At 40.6% G+C, this 17,750-nt stretch overlaps 1 protein-coding gene across 2 annotated transcripts in view; it reads right to left on the bottom strand.

The window, feature by feature from the left end:
- RDX (radixin) overlaps nt 1-17,750 on the bottom strand; it is a 95,398-nt gene that overhangs the window by 45,675 nt on the left and 31,973 nt on the right. For both annotated transcript variants that reach the window (XM_030561241.1, XM_030561249.1), the window contains exons 3-4: nt 9,765-9,848; nt 1,578-1,673 (exon numbers count right to left, since the gene is read on the bottom strand). In XM_030561241.1, the coding sequence (XP_030417101.1) occupies nt 1,578-1,673; nt 9,765-9,848 (180 nt within the window). The remainder of the gene's footprint in view (nt 1-1,577; nt 1,674-9,764; nt 9,849-17,750) is intronic.

A 17,750-nucleotide genomic window follows, 5' to 3' on the forward strand; every position in this document is an offset into this window, starting at 1 on the left:
ACCATAAAGAGAAACTATGCCATAATAGCCAGAGCAGGGACTTAGACTCATAGACTTTAAGGTCAGAAGGGACCATTATGATCATCTAGTCTGACCTCCTGCACAAAGCAGGCCACAGAATCCTACCCATCCACTTCTTGAACAGACTTGAACCTGAGTCACCTACATAGCAGATGAGTGCCCCAATGGAGTCAATTTTGGCTCAATGAATATTTATTTATACAAAGTGGAACAGCTCCAACAGGAGATATGAAGAGAAAGTCACCCAGAAGAGCCAGTAGGCTGGTGGTTAAGACACTTACTATAAGGTTGTGGGCACTTGAACCCAGGTCTGTAGAGCCTGGACAGCTAACATTCCCACAGTGCCATGCAGAAACACAGTCAGGGAGCACCATGAAGAATAAGTGCCACAAGAAGCACTGCCCAAGGGAACCAGAGTGACATTAACCTGCGGTCCTTTGATTGGCCAACCACTCTATTTAACTTAATTGGGTGCCCAGGAAGTTGTCTAGGCAACATCACAGAGTTCAGACCTGCTGTGATTACAGAGCTCACCTTGTCTTCTGATTTCTGGCCTCCAATCTCAGCCTGATTCTGACACTGACTCTTTCCTCCTGACACTAGCTTGATACTACCTCTGTTCTCCAGTCTCCAACCTAGTCCTTACTTTGACCCTAACTCTTGTTTATTCAACCTGACTCTACTGATTCCTCCACCCCTGCTCACTGACCACCACAAGTCAGGGACTATCCAGCCCAGCCAGACCTCCTACACCCCAGTCCCTACACTCACTTGGGATGTGGGAGATTCAGGTGTAAGTCCTTGGCCTCCATCTAATCACCAGGTTACTGGTTATTCTGGGGTGGATATCTGTGTCCCCCCTCCCCCCCTCCAAAAAGGAAAAAAAATCTAGAAAGGTCTATTTCATTCTGATATGAACTAGGAAAATTTTTGAAATCTCAAAAGTTTTCATGAGATGAGCACATCATTTCCCACCCACCTCTATGTCTAAGGATTGCTCCTAAAAAACAGAATCACTACACCATGCAGGGATGGCGGTTTCTCTAAAACATGAAATGAAAGGCATTCTAGGCTAAAATTACAACCAAAAGGCATTTGCCTCTGTTTGAAGTAGCACCTTCTGATGGCACCTATTTTTGAAAATCCTGGCCTAGGTAGCAATATAAAGGGAAAATTCCATAGCCATACTCATACTGCATTGCTTATTAAAACCTATTCCTAACTTTTCTTCCCCAAAAATAATTTCTGCTGCATGAAAGGGACAGAGGGAGAAAGCTCATTTTGTGATCAAGGATAATGAAATATGATAGTTTTTCTAATATACAAATCACAACAGTAACTGAAGTACAGGAAAACATATCTTCATCTGAGTCAAATAAAATGCCGATACAATTGTGCAGTAAGATTCCACTTGTTTATAAACAGTTGAGCTGAACTAACCTTTAACGAAATGTGTCCATTAGATTAAAATTTGTAACATAATATACACAAGTAGCAAGTCTGCATATAAACTATTTCAAATTGAAAGTTCAACTGAACAATCAAGAATATTTTACCTTTTTATTCAGCTTCAGCCAAGTTGAATAGCCTTTGCTGTCCACATACTGCAACCCAAAAAACCAGACTTCACGTAGACCGACTGTTTTCACCACCTAAAAGTAAATGAGTCATTAAATCAATAAACCCTGAAGGGCACTTGGATTTTGGTGTAATGGTTCAAACGCCAGTTCAGATTCAGATACAATATACAGCAAGGTTTTGTGAGCAACCAACTTAGGCAAATAGAGCCATAAAAGATTTGTACACAAGACAGACAGAGCAAGAAGGAATACCTTACTCTTAATTATAGTATTGTTTTCCTCCATACACAACCAGTCAGCATGAAGTGATATGTCTCCACCCATCAGAAAGCAGATATTTGAAGAGGAAAAAAAAGAACTACTCAAGTTAAGAACGTGTAAGCCAAATAACTCCATTCTTTTAGTGCAAGACAATCCAAACAACAAAAGGAGAAGACAATGGGATTAGGATGGGGAGGAAAGATGACAACAGACATGATTATTGGTAAGTAATTCATTGTTTAATGTCTCCTCTTCCTGCATCCCATAACCAATGGATATGGCTAGCAGTACCAGTACTGGAGGAGAGCATTCAAAGTGATGTCAATGGCATTGTCTTATTGGTCACTTCCCAGATCTCTGCTGATGCTCTAGCCAAAAATGCAAGAAGTAGAATGTCTTAATTTTAACTAAACCAGAAGACTAATACCAGCCTTTTAGAAGCTACACAATGGAATCATTCATTTAACTAGAGACAAATACAATTGATTGTTTTCTGAAAATTTTACATGTCAGAAGCTTTGCTTGGTCTGTAGGGATAAGGTCCAGAGTGACCTAGACAAATTGGAGGATTGGGCCAAAAGACATCTGATGAGATTCAACAAGGACAAGTGCAGAGTCATGCTGTCAGGATGGAAGAATCCCATGCACTGCTACAGGCTGGGGACCGACTGGCTAAGCTGCAGTTCTGCAGAAAAGGACCTGGGGATTACTGTGGATGAGAAGTTGGATATGAGTTAGCAGTGTGTCCTTGTTGTGAAGAAAGCTAATGACATATTGGGCTGCATTAGTAGGAGCACTGCAAGCAGATTGAGGGAAGTGATTATTCCCCTCTATTCGGCACTGGTGAGGCCACATCTGGAGTAGTGTGTCCAGTTTTGGGCCCACCCACTACAGAAAGGATGTGAACAAATTGGAGACACTCCAGTGGAGGGCAATGAAAATGATCAGGGGTCTGGGGCACATGACTTACGAGGAGAGGCTGAGGGAACTGGGCTTGTTTAGTTTGCAGAAGAAAAGAGTGAGGGAGGATTTGATAGCAGCCTTCAACTACCTGAAGGGGGCTTCCAAAGAGGATGAAGCTTGGCTGTTCTCAGTGGTGGCAGATGACAGAACAAGGAACAATGGTCTTAAGTTGCAGTGGGGGAGGCCTAGGTTGGATGTTAGGAAACACTATTTCACTAGGAGGGTGGTAAAACACTTGAATGGGTAACCTAGTGAGGTGGTGGAATCTCCTTTTAAGGCCCAGCGTGAAAAAGCCCTGGCTAGGATGATTTAGTTGGGGTTGGTCCTGCTTTGAGCAGCAGGCTGGACTAGATGACCTCCTGAGGTCTCTTCCAACCCTAATCTTTTATGATTCTATGACTGGCCTAAAGAATTAAGTTACCTTGATCCAAGTTCATCCTCAGAGTGTAAGGATAACCCAGCAGGTTCATCAACCTGAATTGGGAAATAATTTAGAACTTACTATGGGACAGCTTTTCAAATTAGTGCAACAGGGGAATCACAATCAACTTCCTATTAGCTAATTTAAAGGCTGGCCCATTTAGATATAAGGACTTGTAAGGACAACAGTAATCGTCAGTATTCTTGATTAGGTGGTCTACTGAAATGCAGAGACAGTAAAGATTCAAGTTTTGACAGTGAAACCTATTTCACCAAGATATGAGATATTATGCATTTTGCACTCATGTCACAATTCTCCGATCATATCTCATTACTGAAGATTCACAAATTCGAGATACATGCTAGTTGCAGATCCTTGCACGCTCTCTTGGGCTGTCATATATTTATGCTGCCAGAAGTCTGAACTTTTCCCTCTCTGGGCAAAGAAAAGAGCCAGTCTCACTTGTAGCTGTGACAAATCCCAGCCAGAGCTCTGAAGCTTGAAAAACAAACTAGTGATGTTGGACATTCTCATGTACTAGGGAGAGGAGTAAGATGTTTAACACAACTCTTCTTCCTCAACATCTGGAGATATTTTTGACCCTACTGCCAAGGGATCAAATCAGTAAGTTCAAATAAAAAATACCCAAATGGGACTCTGGTAGCAGTCAAACTATTGAGGAGCTTATGTTTTAAGGAAGTGTTCAGATCCACCTGAGGTATATAGAATTACATACATATACACAAAAGGCCTACATTCAAAGAATATTGTTTAAGTTGCAAAATGAAACACTCGAAAGTTAGATAATTCCATAATTAAGGATGCCTGTGCAACCTTACTTCACCTCCCCCATGCACATGCACTATGATCAGTCTAATTATCACATACCATTTTTTTCCTATCTGACCCTGGTCAGCGCACAGGATGGCCAGTGCTCAGAAACAGAATCAGAGTTCAGTAGTAATCAGAAATGCTGTCTGTTGATGTCATAAACAGATAGTTAAGGGTTAATGTCTCTTTTACCTGTAAAGGGTTAACAAACAGGGAACCAAACACCTGACCAGGGGACCAATCAGGAGACAAGATACTTTCAAATCTCGGTGGAGGGAAGCATTTGTTTGTGTTTTTTGGGTTTTGCTTTGTTCTCTCTGGGCTTTGAGAGTGACCATACGTACCTACAGGCTCTCTAATCTTCTGTTCCAATTTTGTTAGTAAAAAGGTAGAAAGGCGGTATAGTCTTTTTATTTGTTTTCCTTTATTTCCAAATGTGTAGTTTGCTGGAAGTATTTTAAATTGTATTTTGCTGGGGGGGGAGGCTTCTTTCTAGTTTCTATAAGCTGACAGACCCTGTAACTTTTTACCATCTAAATTACAGAGATAAACTTTTTTCTCTTTCTTTCTTTTTATTAAAAGCTTTGCTTTAAGACCTGTCTGATTTTTTTTTCTACTTAAGGCTCAAAGGAACTGAGTCTGTGTACACCAGGGAATTGGTGGGGAGAAGGGAAAGAGAGCAGGGGGGAGAAGGGAAAAGTGAATTTCCTCTTTGTTTTAGATTCACAGAGTTTGAATCTGGATTGTCTCTGGGTGAAGGGAAAAGAGGAGGGGGGAAGGTATCATTCCTCTCTGTGTGGTGATTCAAGGAGTTTGAATCACGGTGATCTCCTAGTGTACCCAGGGCGGAAAGGAGCTGGGAGGAAGAAAGGAGGAGGGAAGGGATATGGTTTATTCCCCTTTGTTGGGAGACTCAAGGAATTTGGGTCTTGGGGTCCCCAAGGAAGGTTTGGGGGAGACCAGAGTTTATCAGGCACTCTACTCTAAGTCCTGATTGGTGGCAGCACTACAGGATCTAAGCTAGTAATTAAGCTTAGGGGAATTCATGCTAATACCCATATTTTGGACGCTAAGGTTCAGAATTGGTAATTATATTATGACAGTTGAACCCTTGCCTCATTTGCTCTAGAATCTGGGAGGTGTTTAAAGAATGAGGCAGGGTATGCAAGAAGAAAAAAGCAGGATCTTGTAAGGGTTGAATGCCACATGTGGTAACTCAGTTCTAGCCCTTCCTCTGCTACAAATTTCCAGTATGCTGCTAAGCAAGTAACTTCAACTAAAGTTTTGGTAGATGGCCCCTATTTGTGTGTTCTTCACTTTCTGAGTGCCAAACCTGAACCCCTTTTGCCCTGATTTTAAGAAGCGCTGATAAGCACTCACAACTGCAGCTGAAGTCAATGGAAATTGTAGATATTCAACATCTGGGCTAGTAAGGCATTGTGGTCTGGAGGAATGAGTAGTTGGGATTCAGGAAGTCGAGTTCTAATCCTGGCTCTGCCACTGATTCAATGGTGTGGCCTCACAAGTCGCTCAGTTTTCCCATCTGTAAAATGGGGTTAATAGTACTTCTATCAGTAGAGGAGGGATAGCTCAGTGGTTTGAGCATTGGCCTGCTAAACCCAAGGTTGAGAGTTCAATCCTTGAGGGGGCCACTTAGGGATCTGGGGTAAAATCAGTACTTGGTCCTGCTAGTGAAGGCAGGAGGCTGGACTCGATGACCTTTCAAGGTCCCTTCCAGTTCTAGAAGATAGGGTATCTCACTATTATTATTATTATTATTTTTTTTTTATTATTTTTTTTAAGCTTACCTATGCATGAGTAACCCAATTTTCCAGACCACACAGCCAAGAATAAAGGTTTGGCAGGCTTTTTCTGAGGGACAGAATGGCTAAGTAGATGGACTACAGGTCTGCCATGTTGGAAAGTTGCATTTTAGTCCCAGCTAGTGTAATCTCTCAGTTGGTTATCAGATATGGTTAATAACAAGCATTATGCATAATACAGACTTATTAACATCAAGCAGCAGAAGACGCAAGTCAAGAACTCATGCTGTCCTGATTTCCAGGTATTTGTACTCACTTCTACCCCAGGGGTTGCTGTCCTGCTCCAGGAAGTCTGGGGCTCCTGCCATATATGGTGCTCCCAATGGGCTGGATGGATTGTTGGGGCTGGGCTATGGACGCTGCAAGGGGTAGCCCAGCCTGGCACTATACACCTTGAGAGATTGGCTCCTACCCTAGATAATGGCTTCACAAGAGTTATGGGTAGCTGGGTCCATGTACTGAGTCTGGGGAAACCTGACCCAGTTCTCACCCATTCCACACCACCAGGACAGCTGCTCTGGCAGCAGCCAGGTTGAGTCTCTGTTCCTAGGGGTTCCAAGTGCAGTGCATTCTGTCACTGCAGTGGAGGCCTAGTCTGAGTATGTTCAAGGTTTTATCCATCTGAATCTGAATTCAGATGTAGCTAAGGGCACAAACAAGGGGGGCGGACAGCTCAGTGGTTTGAGGACTGGCCTGCTAAATCCAGGGTTGTGAGTTCAATCCTTGAGGGGGCCATTTAGGGAATCGGGGTAAAAATCTGTCTGGGGATTGGTCCTGCTTTGAGCCGGGGGTTGGACTAGATGACCTCCTAGGTCCCCTACAACCCTGATAGTCTATGGATTCTATGAAGGCTCTGTCATTCCTGTCTATTCTGGAACACTATTTGCATGCCTCTATTTTGTTAAGTACCATGAGTTTTCCCTCACTGACTAGTATTCAGCTGAGGGATTATTTCAGTCAGCCCTTTGATGTGTTCTTCCAGCTGCCCAAAGCTTTATACATTTTGTTAAAATTAAGCAGTAACACCACATGCCATAGCAAAGAAATGGTGATTTTCATCAGCTAGTAACTCAGCCAAATCTCAATGAAATTTCATGGGATGAAGCCAGAGGCACTTCCCTGGCCCCATAGCTTTCCCTTGCTGAAGAACAAAGCCCTGCTGCAAAAACTGGATGCTAGACCTTCTCAAAAAGTAGAAAATGTCACAAGAATCTTTTAATAATGGGAAGCATTTAGCAATTTAAGGCCTGGTCTACCCTGGGGGGATCGATCTAAGTTATGCAACTTCAGCTACATGAATAACGTAGCTGAAGTCAACGTACTTAGATCTACTTAGCGTGGTGTCTTCACTGCGGTAAGTTGACGGCTGACACTCTCCTATTGACTCCACCTGCGCCTCTTGCCCTGGTGGAGTACCCAAGTGAATGGAAGAGTGCTTGGTGGTCGGTTTATCACGTCTAGACTAGATACAATAAATCGACCCCCTCTGGATTGATCGTTGCCCGATGATCCAGGGGTAATGTAGATAAGCCCTAAAAACAGAGATTGATGCCAGATCCCCTATAATATAGGGCTTTTATAATTATTACTGTGGTTTCAGCTAATTTTTATTTCAGGTTGTAGGGATGTATTTTGACTTTTATAACGCATGTTTAAAAAGTGTTTTAAAAAAGCTACTCAGAGCTATGGATTGATACTTCAACAAATCAATAAACAATAAAGTTTCAGAACAAGAATTCTCTATTAGGCAACCAAATAAATAGATTTCATTGGGTCTTCCCTGCTAAACCTTGTAGAGGACTTCGGAGATATTTGGCAAGGAGGATAAGGCTATAACTTGATGAGATGGGGTGAGTAAAACCCTAATTTTTTCCTGAATTGGGACTACACTATTCTGTCCAGGTGCTTCAGCAGCAAATTCTGAGAACTTGACAAAAATCAGTTTGTGGATAACAAATATACTTCATGATGCTCTTTGTCTCCTATGAAAGAAGTAGGGAAAAGGCAGGTTAGTTAAGGCCCACAATATTAGCCTTTCACCTCCACTTTGGCCTCCAAATGGATGAGAAGACAGAAAAACTTTGTGATGATGGAGAGATGCCTGCTAAAACAGAATATCCAAGTGGCCTCCACCATCTTGTTGGTGGGATAAGGGAGGACTTCACTGAGCTTCATGACAGCAGGAAAGAAGGAGAAAGCCATAGACGCTGAGTTCTTAGACTTCCCATTTACCAGCAGATAGGGAGAGCGAAGGGAAATGCCCTGGTCTGGAAACAAAGAGCAGCTTGGAGAAAGGATCATACTAAAGTGTGAAACAAAGCCTTTCACATTAAATCTTCCCACCACTGACTAAGAAAGGGGTTTGCTGACATCCAAACATCCTTGGGATCATGGGACAAGAGAGATAATGCTGTGACAAGGTAACTTGCTTTGAGCAATAACTACAAAGGACAGAAGTTTACTGCAATGTACAACACATAGAGCTAAACATGTAGACTAATCAAGCTAGTTTAGAACACGTCACTTCACTTTGTTGGCAATAATAACCACAGAGAAATATTACACCTTTTCTCTGAAAACTTCATATTTGTTTCACACCGCAATTCAGCGACTGATTTGGGTCTATGAAGCCATGTGTGGGTTTAGGATATGTCTGAATGATTTCTCCCCTCATGTACAGGCATGGCACATGAACCAAGGGACTTAAGCTAATAATTTCTCAATTTAAACATCTACAGGCTAATCGTAAGAACTGCTGAGGCCGCCTGAAAGCCATGCAAGGAACTGAGGCAACTCGATGGAGAGAATTTGCATCTATATCTTTTATCCCTTGTTCAGAGAAGCTACAGAATGGGTGAAACTGATCATCTGAGCACAAGACTTTATGCAGCAGCAGATCACCTCCACCCAATACCGCATGTCAAGAGGAGCAGAGGTTGGCAGAAGAAAAGTCACAGCTGCCTTCACATATCAGAAGATGGCACAATTTTTACTTGTTGAGTTCTTGTTCGCAGCTCACTCATACATCTTGGGGAGAAGGCCAGATGGCTGCCCTGTCCCCAAAACTTTTCTGCCTTGCAACACTTGTGAACTATTTTTAGATTTAAATCACTTTTTAATTCCATTTTTCTTTCCTCTAGAAGTTTTGTTTCCCTGATTCTCTATTTGTGAACTAGAAGAAAGAGAGCATGAAGGCGGAAATATGACTCCACAAATTCCAGTACAAGTAGGCAAAAACAAATTAAGAAAAGAATAGACTAGGAGGGAAAAGAAGGTGCTTGCTTATACACCTACCATAAATAACAGTCTTTAATCTACTTGCTGCTTTGTGGATTAAGACATATCACTTTTTTAGCTGACTTGGTTGTCGGAGGAGGGTAAAGAAAAGAAAGCATGCAATCACTTATTTAAAAGTGGCTAATGAGATTCCATTCCTCAAAAGAATCGTGTCATACTGCTGCTTCCTTACTTGGACAGAAATGAAGGTAGTCTATAGTTGTTTTTTAATGTTACATTTTCTGTCTTAGATTTATTATTAAAGGGTATTTAAAGTTATATAAACATACAATGAATACACTTAGTAATTCCTGTGTGGAGTATATGATTGAGAATATCTATAAAATATAGTATTAATTTCAAGATGGTTTGACAACTGAAGCCTGACTGCTTATCCATTTATGGAATGTTGTCCTTGTGCTTAATGCTTTGCTTCTGAATTGAGGAGACGTGGCTCAAGTTGATTATTAGTATGGCTTAGATCAGTGTAAGATATTAATTGGAAAGCATGAACAGAAATCTATAACACTATAATGTTTTGTAAGACTAGCATTGTATCCATGATTATTACATATAATAAAGGGTTACCTGGTCAAAGAGCTGTTTGCCAGTTGTATTGGGTTGGATGGCAAACTCCAACTCTGCATCCATTGTGGTAACTCTTACGTTTATCTATGGAGAGAAAAAAATGAAATTCTTAGACAGTATGTGTTATACAATGCTTTCATACAACTAATGGCAAGTTTATAAGAAAAAATGTTAGTATATTGGAGTTATTTACCATATAGCAAATATCACTTTGATCTTACTTATATACAAGACATAGGAAATATACAAATGGCCAAAGGTGAATCTATAGCATAAAAAGACATTTACATTCATTCAGTGTTAAATATTGCACTAAATATAGTTTAAGTCAGAATTTGAAAATCAAAAGGGTATAACAAAGTTTAAAAAATTATTATGCAATTGCACAGCTAAACTAACCAAAAATAGAATATGGAGCCAGTCAGCTACTGGTCACCATTTCAGTTTGTTCGGGATGTTAGCAGTCAAATGCTAGCACCATTTGATGGATGTTTGGGGATACATTAGGCGAGTTGGCAGTCTGTATTCAATTCCTCTTGTACTGATGCACCTGCAGTTGGGACCTTTGATGAGAGTAGCCAAGGACTGAATGGGTACAGAGACAGAATTGCCTTCTCACTCCAAGAACTGGTCCTGCTCCAAGAATTAGACAGCAGTGTGCAGAAGCTGGCACCACCACTATTCATGTTATACTTGTCTGGAGAATAAAGAGACCATCACCACTCTCATTTATTTTTCTGATATTTTCTAGAAGCACTTACATGCACTATGAAAAGGAAATGAAAAAAAATCCTATATTTCTTCTAGTATCATTAAAAACTATATCTAAAAAGGAGTGGCAGTTCTGAATTACAGTTGTTAAATGATGTAACTTGTGAGAAACAAGACTAAGTATGGGTTTGGAAAAATAGTGCATTTTAAAAGAAATAAAATTAAAACCTGAAAAAGTTTAAACAGTTTGAGAGATCAACTATATTTTGCTATAAATAGCAGACGAAGCAGAATTATTTTTGCATAACTTCGTATTTCTGATTTTGTGTTTTACCATACTTAAAGGCATAAATGTTTCCCTCTCCCTCACAAAATTTACAATTTTTTTTGATGAGCTCCTGGAACATAAATACTACACCACTAATTCTTATATAAACCCACTTCCATGACACATTACTCTAGTTTTGCCACTAGATGGAGTACTTTAAGAAGGAAATAAGTCAAGTCTCAGTAACCTAATATATACACCTGTATTCCCAATACAATGCTGTCCTTGGGAGCCAAAAAATCTTACCATGTTATAGGTGAAACCGAGTTATATTGAACTTGCTTTGATCAGGGCCAGCACTTCCATTTAGACAACGTAGGCGGTCGCCTAGGGCACCAGGATTTGGGAGGACGGCAGGCTGCTCCTGTGGACCTCCTGCAGGCGTGCCTGCGGAGGGTCCGCCGATCGTGCGGCTCCGATGGACCTCCCGCAGGCGTTCCTGCGGTGGGTCCGTCGGAGCTGCGGGACGAGCGGACCATCCGCAGGCACGCCTGCGGCAGGTCCACCAGAGCCGCGGGACTAGAAATGGCTAGAGCCGGCCCTGTGCCTAGGGCGACAAAAACCCTGGCGCCGCTCCTGGCTTTGATCCATTGGAGCACACAGCCCCACCCCCCCGGAGCGCCGCTTTACTGCGTTATATCCGAATTCGTGTTATATCAGGTCATAGGTATATATCATTGTTTAATATCTGTACTTCAGTAGTGCCCATAAGCCCCAACCAGGACAGGGATTCCCTTGTGCTAGGTGCTGTACAAAATCATACCAAGACATGTTCCCTACCCTGAGTAAAATTTAAGACAATATGAACGGTGAGGAAAGAGGAAAAAAGAGCAGATTAAACTATGCGTTAGCTGTCCCTCTTTGCCCTCTATCTCACTAGACACCATCATTAATTGGCTACATTTCTTACACATACTAAAGTATAGTTGGGTCTACAGGAAGAATTTGAAGGAGATAGTCTTATGGATTTCAGGAGTGTAGTTCTATGCATAAAGTATAGTATGGAAGAACACGCCTATACATTTGTTTTACAAACACTGACAGATGGGCAGCAGTCAAGGCATTGTTGGTAGACTGAAAAAGTCAAGGGTGTGGGCGAAATGCAGCAAGAAAAAGCTGGACAAGTAGTAAGGTGTAGGAATTGTGAAGAGACATGAAGCTGAAGACAAGTAGTTTAAGCTTGATTAAGGGAAAGTGCGGGAACCAATAAAGGATTCTAAAGGGGCTGACATGGTTACAGTGATGAACAAGGCAAAGTTATCTTAGTAGCTGTGTTTTGATTTATTTGGAGGGGAGATGTGGGTGTCATGAAGGAGGTTACCATAATCAGGAGAGCAAATAATGCCCTGGATGAGAGTTTTGTTTGTCTGCATAGAAAAGAAAGAAGAAGTGGACAAATCTTAAATGATATGCAGGAAGAAAATCTGTACTCCACCTGGATGTGTGAGGCAAGAGAGAGGGAGGAAGTACAGGTGACTTATAGGCTTTGGTGAAAAGGAAGATGGTGCTTTTTGTCAATAGTGACAGATTAGAGGGAGTGAAGATGATTTTGGAGGAAAAAAAAAAGAGTTTTTATTGTAAACTTGAAACCAGTGGAGTGGCTTTTTGATTGGGTTAACAAAAAAACACACCAAACCAAACCATCAGCAGGACACATTCATCAATTTTAAGTTAAAATTTAAACCTTTCCGAAACTGCTTTATTTTTCAAATTAAATACTAAGAAATCGACCTACCAATTTAAGTTAATCAACCTTTTATCAGCTGGACTCAGAAGGCAAAAGGAATAAAGCTGGATCAGATTTTAGCAAACAAATACACATTGACATTTAATATAAAATACCACTACTATTACCAAAGAAAAAGTGCCACAAAAACATCATAATAGTATAACCTACTGCATTTTAAGTGATTAGTTTTCTAAAATATTTCTAGAAGTTCTCTGAAGTAATAGCATTGATCTGTATACAGAAATCCTCTATTGTGACAACCACCTGACAAATCAAGAAGTCATTTGTTCACAGAGTGCATTATCTGCAAGATATAAACAATCAAAAGGACATTAAAATAAGTGGAAAATATAAAAACTGAACATCTAACTTGAATCTTCTGTTTGTACAAGAACAAGTTTTTTAATTCAGATAAAGTTTCTGATTGATAGAGGTCCAGATACGGGAGATGTGTTGAAACAGTATCTGACAAGTACAACTGGGAGAGATTTACAAAACACACACATTAGCAGTTCCAGGTCAATTAGGGTACGCCTACACTGCAATCAGACACCTGCAGCTGGCCCTGTGGCAGCTGAGTTGGGCTCATGGGCAGGGGCGGCTCCAGCCCCAGCACGCCAAGCACGTGCTTAGAGCAGCATGCCACGGGGGGCGCTCTGCCGGTCACCAGGAGGGCGGCAGAAAGCCAGCCTTTGGCAGCATGCCTGCGGAGGTTCCACTGGTCCCGCGGCTCCACAGGCACACCTGCGGGAGGTCCACCAGAGCCACGGGACCAGCAACCGACAGAGCGACTCCTGCGGCATGCCACCATGCTTGGGGCAGCGAAATGTCTAGAACCGCCCCTGCTCACAGGACTCGGGCTAAGGAGCTGTTTAACTGCGGTATAGACATTTGGGCTTGGGCTGGTAACCCAGCTCTAGAATCCTGCAAGATGGGAGGGTCCCAGAACTCAGACTGCAGCCTGAGCCTGAACATCTATACCACAATTCAACATCATCTTAGCCCGAGCCCCATGAACCCAAGTCAGCTAGAATGGGCCAGCCACAGGTGTCTAACTGCAGTGTAGACATACGTTTAGACACATTACACTAGCCCATGGGCAGGCAACCTATGGCACACATGCCGAAGGCGGCCTGCTAGCTGATTTTCAGTGGCACTCACACTGCCCGGATCCTGGTCACCAGTCGAGGGGGCCTCTGCATTTTAATTTAATTTTAAATGAAGCTGCTTAAACATTTTTAAAACCTTATTTACTTTACATACAACAATAGTGTAGTTATACGTTATAGACTTATAGAAAGAGACCTTCTAAAAACATTAAAATGAATTACCGGCATGCAAAACCTTAAATTAGAGTGAATAAATGACTAGGCACAGCACTTCTGAAAGGTTGCCGACCCCTGCGCTAACCTTTGTTATAGCAACAGTCAAAGAAAAAAACAGTCAGTCAACTACACAGAACATTTGTGTGTTTGCCTCTGTTAACAGGACATTCATGTTGAGTGGGAAGATATGTTCTCTTTCTTAAAATAAATTGTTTTTTTATAAAAGGAAAGGACTAAGAAAAGGAGTTCATTGTTAAAATGTTTTCTATTTTAAGCCTGCTGGCAGCTGGGTGGCTTTGGATGCATTCCAATTAATTGTATTGCTTAAAAAAAAATTAACACAGCTTTTAAAAGGTGTATACCGGGGTCGGCAACCTTTCAGAAGTGGTGTGCCAAGTCTTCATTTATTAACTCTAACTTAAGGTTTTGCATGCCAGTAATACATTTTAATGTTTTCAGACTGTCTCTTTCTATAAGTCTACAATATATAACTAAACTATTGTTGTATATAATGGAAATAAGGTTTTTAAAATGTTTAAGAAACTTCATTTAAAATTAAATTAAAATGCAGAGCCCCCTGGACAGGTGGCCAGGACCCAGGCAGTGTGAGTGCCACTGAAAATCAGCTCATGCCCCACCTTTGGTACATGTGCCATAGGTTGCCTACTCCTGATGTATACCTACATAATGTAATTCTTTGGGCTTTAGAATCATAGAATTGTAGGACTAGAAGGGACATCGAGAGGTCATCTAGTCCAGTCCCCTGCACTCATGGCAGAACTAAGTATTATCTAGACCATCCCTGACAGGTGTTTGTCTAACCTGCTATTAAAAATATCCAATGATAGAGATTCCACAACCTCCCTAGGCAATTTATTTCAGTGCTTAATTACCCTGACAGTTAGGAAGCTTTTCTTAATGTCCAATCTAAACCATGCTTGCTGCAATTTAAGCCCATTGCTTATTATCCTATCCTCCGAGGTTAAGAACAACAAGTTTTCTCCCTCCTCCCTGTAACAACTTTTTAAGTACTTGAAAACTATTATGTTCCCCCTCAGTCTTCTCTTCTCCAGAAGAACAAACCCAATTTTTTCAATCTTCCCTCATAGGTCTTGTTTTCTAGACCTTTAATTATTTTTGATGCTCTTCTCTGGACTTTCTCCAATTTCTCCACATCTTTCTTGAAATGTGGCACCCAGAACTGGACACCATACTCCAGCTGAGGCCTAATTAGCACAGAGTAGAGCGTGTCGTGCTTACAATACCCTGCTAATACATCCCAGAATTATGTTGCTTTTTGTAACAGTGTTACAATATTGATTCACATTTTGCTTGTGATCTACTATGGCCCCCAGATCCCTTTCTGCAGTACTCCTTCCTAGGCAGTCATTTCCTATTTTGTATGCATGTCCTTCCTTTGCATTTGTCCTTATTGAATTTATCCTATTTACTTCAGACCATTTCTCCAGTTTGTCCAGATCATTTTGAATTATAATCCTATCCTTCAAAGTACCTGCAACCCATCCCAGCTTGGTATCGTCCACAAACTTTGAAAGTGTACTCTGTATGCCATTATCTAAATCATTGATTGAAGATATTGAACAGAACTGACCCCTATGGGACTCCACTTGATATGCCCTACAACCTTGATTGTGAATCATTGATACTACTCCTTGGAAATGGTTTTCCAAACAGTTATGCACCCACCTTATAGTAGCTCCATCTAGGCTGTATTTCTCTAGTTTGCTTATGACAAGTTCATGCGAGACAATATCAAAAGCCTTACTAAAGTCAAGATATGCCACATCTACTGCTTCCCTCCTATCCACATGGTCTGTCACCCTGTCAAACAAAGCTATTAGGTTGGTTTGACATGATTTGTTCTTGCCAAATCCATGCTGACTGTTACTTATCACCTTATTATCTTCTCGGTGTTTGCAAATTCATTGATTATTTGCTCCATTATCTTTCTGGGTACTGAAGTTAAGGTGACTGGGTCTGTAATTCTCTGGATTTTTCACACCCCTGAGAGATATTATACTGATGTAAATTCCTCGCGTAGACTAGTCCTAAGAGAAAAAAGGGGGTGTTTACCAATTCTGGGACTTGGAGGCTAAAGTGGAGAGGGAGCCACTGGAGGAAATTAAGTTAAAAAATAAATAAATCAGGGCTCTGACTAGGAGAGGTCCCTCAGCACTGTATCTTCTTTCTTACCCAGCACCTACCAGTTTTCTTTTTTATTTCTAAAGAATGCTTTTTCTCAATATATTGCAACAATGAATGGACAAATAGATTTAGAACACCAGATAAATGTTAAATAATAATTACCCATCAACAATGAAACTTCTATGCACACTGAAGTATAAAAATTTTGCATATAGCTTAAAATAGCAATACAATTATTTGCAATACAATTATTTTCAAGTTAGGTCATGGTTCTTTTGTCACTTATTTAGCCTTTAACATAACCTAATAGGCTTGGCTTACCACTCTGCCCTAAACTGCAGTATCTCACTACTCTGCTCATATAAACTAAGCACAGAATAACATTTTTCCTCTAAATACAAATACAGTTATCTAGCATACATAATCAGGACTTACTTGTAAGTACATTTAGCTTACAAAAGAAAAAAATACAGGAAGTGTGGGGGGAATAGGTAATGGACCTGCTGATATACAGTAAATGCCACTGGGCTCATCTCACCCGTTAATTTTAATATATCTAGAGAAAGCAGTAAACTTAGAGCTTTCTACATATACAGTGCTGCAGCTGTGCCACTTCAGCACTTAGTGAAGACACCACTGCCTACACCAAATAGGAGAACTTCTCCTGTTGGTGCAGATACTCCATCTTGCCAAGAGGCGGTAGCTATGTCAACAGGAGACATATTGCTGTCTACACCAGGGGTTAGGTCAGTATAACTACGTTGCTCAGTGGTGCAGATTTTCCCCTGACTGACATTGTAAAAACGACATACATCCCATGCGTAGACCAAACCCCACTGTGTACCACACCTAATTTTGAAACATGTTTTTGACAATTTTCTATTTGCCTTCTTTGAAAAAAAAGATGAAAAATGAAATCTTTTGAACAGCTTTATTTTGCATTTATTAGTATCTTCATTTAATAATGCCTTTCTTCATGTACTTGTTTGTTTTGGAAGCCACATACATTAGTATGAAAACAGGACTGACTAGGTTCAACTGGAAAAGAAGATGGAGAGATTTGGGGGGAGGGACGAGACACAAGAAATGAGGGCACACAGATGAGGGATAGTATCTGAAATTCCAAACATGCATACTTTAAAATTTATTTTACTGAAGACTTCAAGGACTCAAAGCTTGGCATATAATACTACAAAGCAAAATTAAATACTGAAGATGCAATGATTTCTGGAATCCAATAAATTCACATTCAATATGAAGTCTGGAAGATCCCTACATAGTTTTACTAATATTAAGTTTAACAGCATCACATTTTTTCTTAAGGAAATCTCTGATACCAAAAGTGTAACTAAGCTAAGCATATTAAAATTCTTAAAAAAAAAAAAAAAAAAAAAAAAACCCCAAAACCCGGTCTTATAATCCCTCACATTGCCAAAAGCCTGGAAGAGGTTAAGATAGCTACAACAAAATATAGACTTTGCCCATTTTCTCTGGCAAGGTGGTCTTATAACGAAACTAGAAACAAAATATTCTCCAAAAATTAGGATAACTTTTCCTAAACAACAGTACTTCATTTTCCCAGGCACTACCACAGAAGACTTTATAGTCTTGCATTCTGATCATTACCTTTTGCTTACCAGAATCAAAACTAGTAATAAGATTTTATTTCATTTTATTTTTAAAATTTGTCACCTAAAATAACTGAACTCGGTGAAGGAGTAGGTAGG

The sequence above is a fragment of the Gopherus evgoodei genome, chromosome 1 (genome assembly GCF_007399415.2).
Source record: "Gopherus evgoodei ecotype Sinaloan lineage chromosome 1, rGopEvg1_v1.p, whole genome shotgun sequence".
NCBI classification, from domain to species: Eukaryota; Metazoa; Chordata; order Testudines; family Testudinidae; genus Gopherus; species Gopherus evgoodei.